Source organism: Hordeum vulgare, chromosome 1H (genome assembly GCF_904849725.1).
Source record: "Hordeum vulgare subsp. vulgare chromosome 1H, MorexV3_pseudomolecules_assembly, whole genome shotgun sequence".
Lineage (NCBI taxonomy): Eukaryota > Viridiplantae > Streptophyta > Magnoliopsida > Poales > Poaceae > Hordeum > Hordeum vulgare.
In genome coordinates this window covers 487,335,721-487,340,133 of record NC_058518.1, presented here as the reverse complement: position 1 = coordinate 487,340,133, position 4,413 = coordinate 487,335,721, and the positions used below count along the sequence as shown (strand labels likewise).

General features: G+C 46.2%; 1 protein-coding gene across 1 annotated transcript; it reads left to right on the top strand.

The window, feature by feature from the left end:
• The first annotated feature begins 372 nt into the window (after positions 1 to 372).
• LOC123417373 (probable WRKY transcription factor 50) lies at positions 373 to 1,894 on the top strand. The gene is made up of 2 exons (XM_045106896.1): positions 373 to 1,006; positions 1,146 to 1,894. The coding sequence occupies exons 1-2, from the start codon at positions 561 to 563 to the stop codon at positions 1,348 to 1,350; spliced, it is 651 nt and encodes a 216-aa protein (XP_044962831.1). The 5' UTR covers positions 373 to 560; the 3' UTR covers positions 1,351 to 1,894.
• Positions 1,895 to 4,413: the final 2,519 nt, after the last annotated feature.

Here is a 4,413-nt window from a genome sequence, read left to right as displayed (position 1 = left end):
AAAAATATTAATTTGGAGTTTGCATGTTGATATATGTTTCTACAAACTTTTTTAAAATATATGAATTCAAGGGAGGCTAAAACTTTAATTAATTTATTAGAACGGGCTGTAGTATACATGTAGAATTGGAATATTTTTTTTTTGAGGGGTAAAATTGGAGTAGATATTGTGCGTTTGTGCACCGATTTATAATTTGTTGGCTGGTCTGAAAAAAATAGTTTTGAGCGCAACGCAAACGAAAGAATGCGGCTTGATTGCTTGAATTGAGTCGGGAGGGCCCCACTCCTCCTACGTGGCCACGGAAGACCTTTCTTCAAGTCTTTGTTGCGGAGACAATTCCATTCCCCCACCCTGACCCTGCCATAAGTGGCACGAGCCTGTGTGCGGCGGCGGGCGGCAACCCACACACCATCGCCGAACCTTCTCAGCACGAAGCTCACCGGGAAGCCGACCAAGCTCACGGCCAGCGCCTCCTCAACCCAATCCATGCAGCAGCTGAGCACCGGCGATTTAGGGGGCCTTATAAATACGAAGCGTTCTCGCCGGCGTCAAACTCAGTCATGGCGATAGTCGGAGCGGCACCAGTGCTCTACCAGCAGCAGGCGCAGGCGGTGGGCGACGGGTGCTACTTCTCTTTCATGTCCTCCTACTTCTCCCACGGGGGAGCCAGCTCCAACGCTTCCAGCACCGCGTCCAGCTTCTCCGCCACGCTCGGCGCCACGCCGTCCGCTGCACCGGCCATCGCCGCCGACCCCGCGATGCAGTTCGACATCTCCGAGTTCCTCTTGGACGAGAGCGGCTTCGCCGCGCCGTTGCCGGACGGCGGCGCCGCCGGTGCAACCGCGGCGATGTCGGCGACCGCTCACACTAGGAGCGCGGCCGAGGTAGAGCGCCCGCGGACGGAGCGCATCGCCTTCCGGACGAGGTCGGAGATCGAGATCCTCGACGACGGCTACAAGTGGCGCAAGTACGGCAAGAAGTCCGTCAAGAACAGCCCAAACCCAAGGTATACCACCTATCCCCAACCGCAAAAGTAAACAAGATTGAATCAACAGTTCAACACTCGAATCAATTGGTCAGCAATTCATCAACGCATTGCAATTTGGCGTTCCGGTTTCTGACGAGAGAGCATTTGGTCTGTTCAGGAACTACTACCGGTGCTCGACGGAAGGGTGCGACGTGAAGAAGCGGGTGGAGCGCGACCGGGACGATCCGGCGTACGTGGTGACCACGTACGAGGGCACGCACAGCCACGCCAGTCCCAGCACCATCTACTACGCCAGTCAGGACGCCGCCTCCGGCCGCTTCTTCGTCGCCGGCACGCACCCGCCACCAGGCTCACTCAATTAGCTCGTGCTTCGCAAACCCCGCCTCAATGGTGTACGCCGCTCCAAGCTGGAGGGCTACTGGGCAGGAGTTTGGCCACGACGCCGTGACAGTCTTACATAGTCCTTGAGGCGCCCGCTGTCCGCGGTCAGCACATACATATTCTCCTGCATGCGCTGCCCGGACGGTCGACGTCGTTCATCTGAGCTGAAAAAGGCGGACTGGAATATGATTGAGCGAGCAAATGGCCCTCGTTGTGGAAGAAGATGCTCAGTGTAGTCCACAACGTAAAAGATGCATGCCAATTAGGTAGATGGACTTCGAAACGTTAAGGATTGAGATAAGAAAATGATCTTCCATGAGGAAGAAGATCAGATGCTCCACTGTACTCAACAATGTAAAAAAGAAAAAAGATGTCAGCCAGATGGACTATAAAATGGAACATGATTCATCATGCAAAGTGATCTTTCATAGGGAAGAAGATGCCTGTCAGTAAACATCCGTCTCTAATAAGCCATGCGCATTATGACTATTTTGTTTTGCACAAGTTTTTTTGTCAGTTGTAAGACTCAAGTTCTGTTATCGACATGTTTTTTTTTTATTTTCTCAACTTCTAGTTATCAACTATTTGAATTATTAATTGCTGAAAACATTTTGCGCATGAATTATTAATTATTAGTTACACAAGTCAGGAAGCGAGGTAGGAGAGGAGAGCGAGTTCAATTCCCTCCAGAAAACCTACCACGCCTGCCCGCCATCGAAGCACACGCCATGGGGCGAAAACTTAAACAACACGTATTATCTCATCTAGATCTATTACAAACACAAGAAACCAATAGTTCAACACCACACACAGTATTAAAAGAACATTCCAGCAAAATGCAACGGGAAGATGAGTCCGAGCAATCATCAGGATATCATTAGGCTCCAAGAAGCTCCAGCTGGGGAGATGAAGGTCTCATCTTTCCTCGCCGATCTTCAGCGAGTTGTCACAAGCTCTGATCAACATCATGGTCCCATTGCGGATCATCTAGGCTCCAACGCGAAGCCTCTTCATGTCCTCACCTTTGTGAAGACCTACCCAATACAAAAGAAACGAACACACCGTAAACACTATCTTGAAGTGAGATTTCATCAACTTTTTTTTCACAAGTGGCCTTTTTCGAAGCGAGCCAAATAGCTCAAGTATCTGCTCAAGAGCCACAGTATAAAACGCTCATCGCCTGGAAGGAAAGCAAAACACCACGAAAAGAATTGCCAATAATTACGGGGACATAGATCTGTGCCAAGGATCACCCCAATTGATCTCCAAACAATCTTAGGAATGACACACTCAAAAAATAGGTGTTGTGAAGTCTCAACCTCTTTGCCAAAAGGACAAATGGGATTCCCACGCCAATGGCGCCTTTTCATCACATCCCTTGTATGAACATCATCGTGAGAAAGCCGCCAAAGAAAGATTTGAATTTTCAAGGGGATTTTAGCTTTCCATATCCATTTGTTATTACATCCGCTCAGAGGTCGTTCAAGCCATTTATACATGGACTTGTTGGTGTAGCGGGTTGTTTTGTTCAAATCCCAGAAGATGTAATTAACCACTCTCCCAAGTGAGTTGTATGTTATTCACATCATCACAAAGCTCACCCCACTGTCTTGACAACACAGGGGACAACCTTCTCCAAAAGAACACATAACAGTCCACCCCAACCAGCTTGTCAACTATACAGTTTTGCTCGTTGCAAATTTCAAACAGGCTAGGGCATTTGAACATAAAATGGGTCAGCCCGTTAATGGGATCTTTCCAAAGTTGAGTCGCGTTTCTAGAGTCTTCATTTTCCTTCCCTTCATATATAAATATTTAACCTTCAACAAAGTTTTCTAGCAGGGTGAATCCGAAAAGCGCGGGCCCACGTTAGCAACAGACTGATTTCGAAGGTATCTAGCGCTGACAATATCTTGCCAAAGCCAAGTCTACGTCTCTAATTTCCACCAATACTTGACCACAAGACTTATGTTCTGTTTGCAAAGATATTTGATATCAAGTCCCCCTTTAACTTTGGATCTATAAATTCTAGTCCATTTGATCAAATAGTAGCGACGCTTCTTGTTACACCCTTGCCAGAAGAACCTTCTTCTATGCTTAGCTAGTTTTTCCACAAAGGTTTTGTTTATGAGCCACATAGACATGTGGTATAAGGAAATCTGGGTGAGATAGAGTCAAGAAGAGTATGTCTACGTCCCATGGAAGCAGCATTACCAACCCAAGCATCAAATCGTTTTAGGTATTTACTAACAATGAACTCCCAATCTGAGTTTTTTAGATTGGTAAAACACACATGCATACCCAGGTATTTAATGGGGAAGTGGCCAACATCACAATTGAACAAATCAAGATATGCTTTTTCAATGTATTCGTCGCCCCCTACAGTCAATACCTCAGTTTTTTTGGAATTAACCTTGATGCTAGACATTAGCTCAAAGATATAAAAGATGAGTTTTAGATTGATAGCTTTATCCTAATCATGATCTAGACAAATGATAGTGTCATCTGCATATTGGAGAACATCCACCCCTTTAGGAATCAAGTCAGGGGCCAGACCCACCAGGAGATTATTATTTTGTGTATTCTTAATTATCTTAGTGAGACACTCACTAACAAGGTTAAATAGAAAGGGAGAGAAATGACCCCCTTGCCGCACTCCTTTGACACTCTGAAAGTATGGACTCACAATATTATTGAGCTTAATACTAACAGTTCTATTATAAACAATTTGCCTAAGCCAACTACACCACTTGTCATTGAACCCCCTCACCCTATGGCATTCTAGGAGAAATTCCCAGTTGACCTTGTCATAAGCCTTCTCGAAATGGAGTTTCAGAGCAATCCCAACTTTCTTCTTAACATGGGTGTAATCAAGTAGTTCATGGAGGAAAAACACCCCATCCATGATATTCGTTCTCCTAACGAAATCATTTTGGATGGGACTAATAAGTTTGTGAGTATACATCGCCACATCCATGACCTTAGTGACCACTTTATAGGGGCACCGAAGGAGGGGGAGTTATAGTTTCGCTAAAACCGTAATA

Coding starts and splice junctions, on each gene's coding strand:
- LOC123417373 (XM_045106896.1), top strand. CDS start 561: ATGGCGATAGTCGGAGCGGCACCAGTGCTCTACCAGCAGCAGGCGCAG. Junction 1,007..1,145: donor AAGAACAGCCCAAACCCAAG/GTATACCACCTA, acceptor TGGTCTGTTCAG/GAACTACTACCGGTGCTCGA.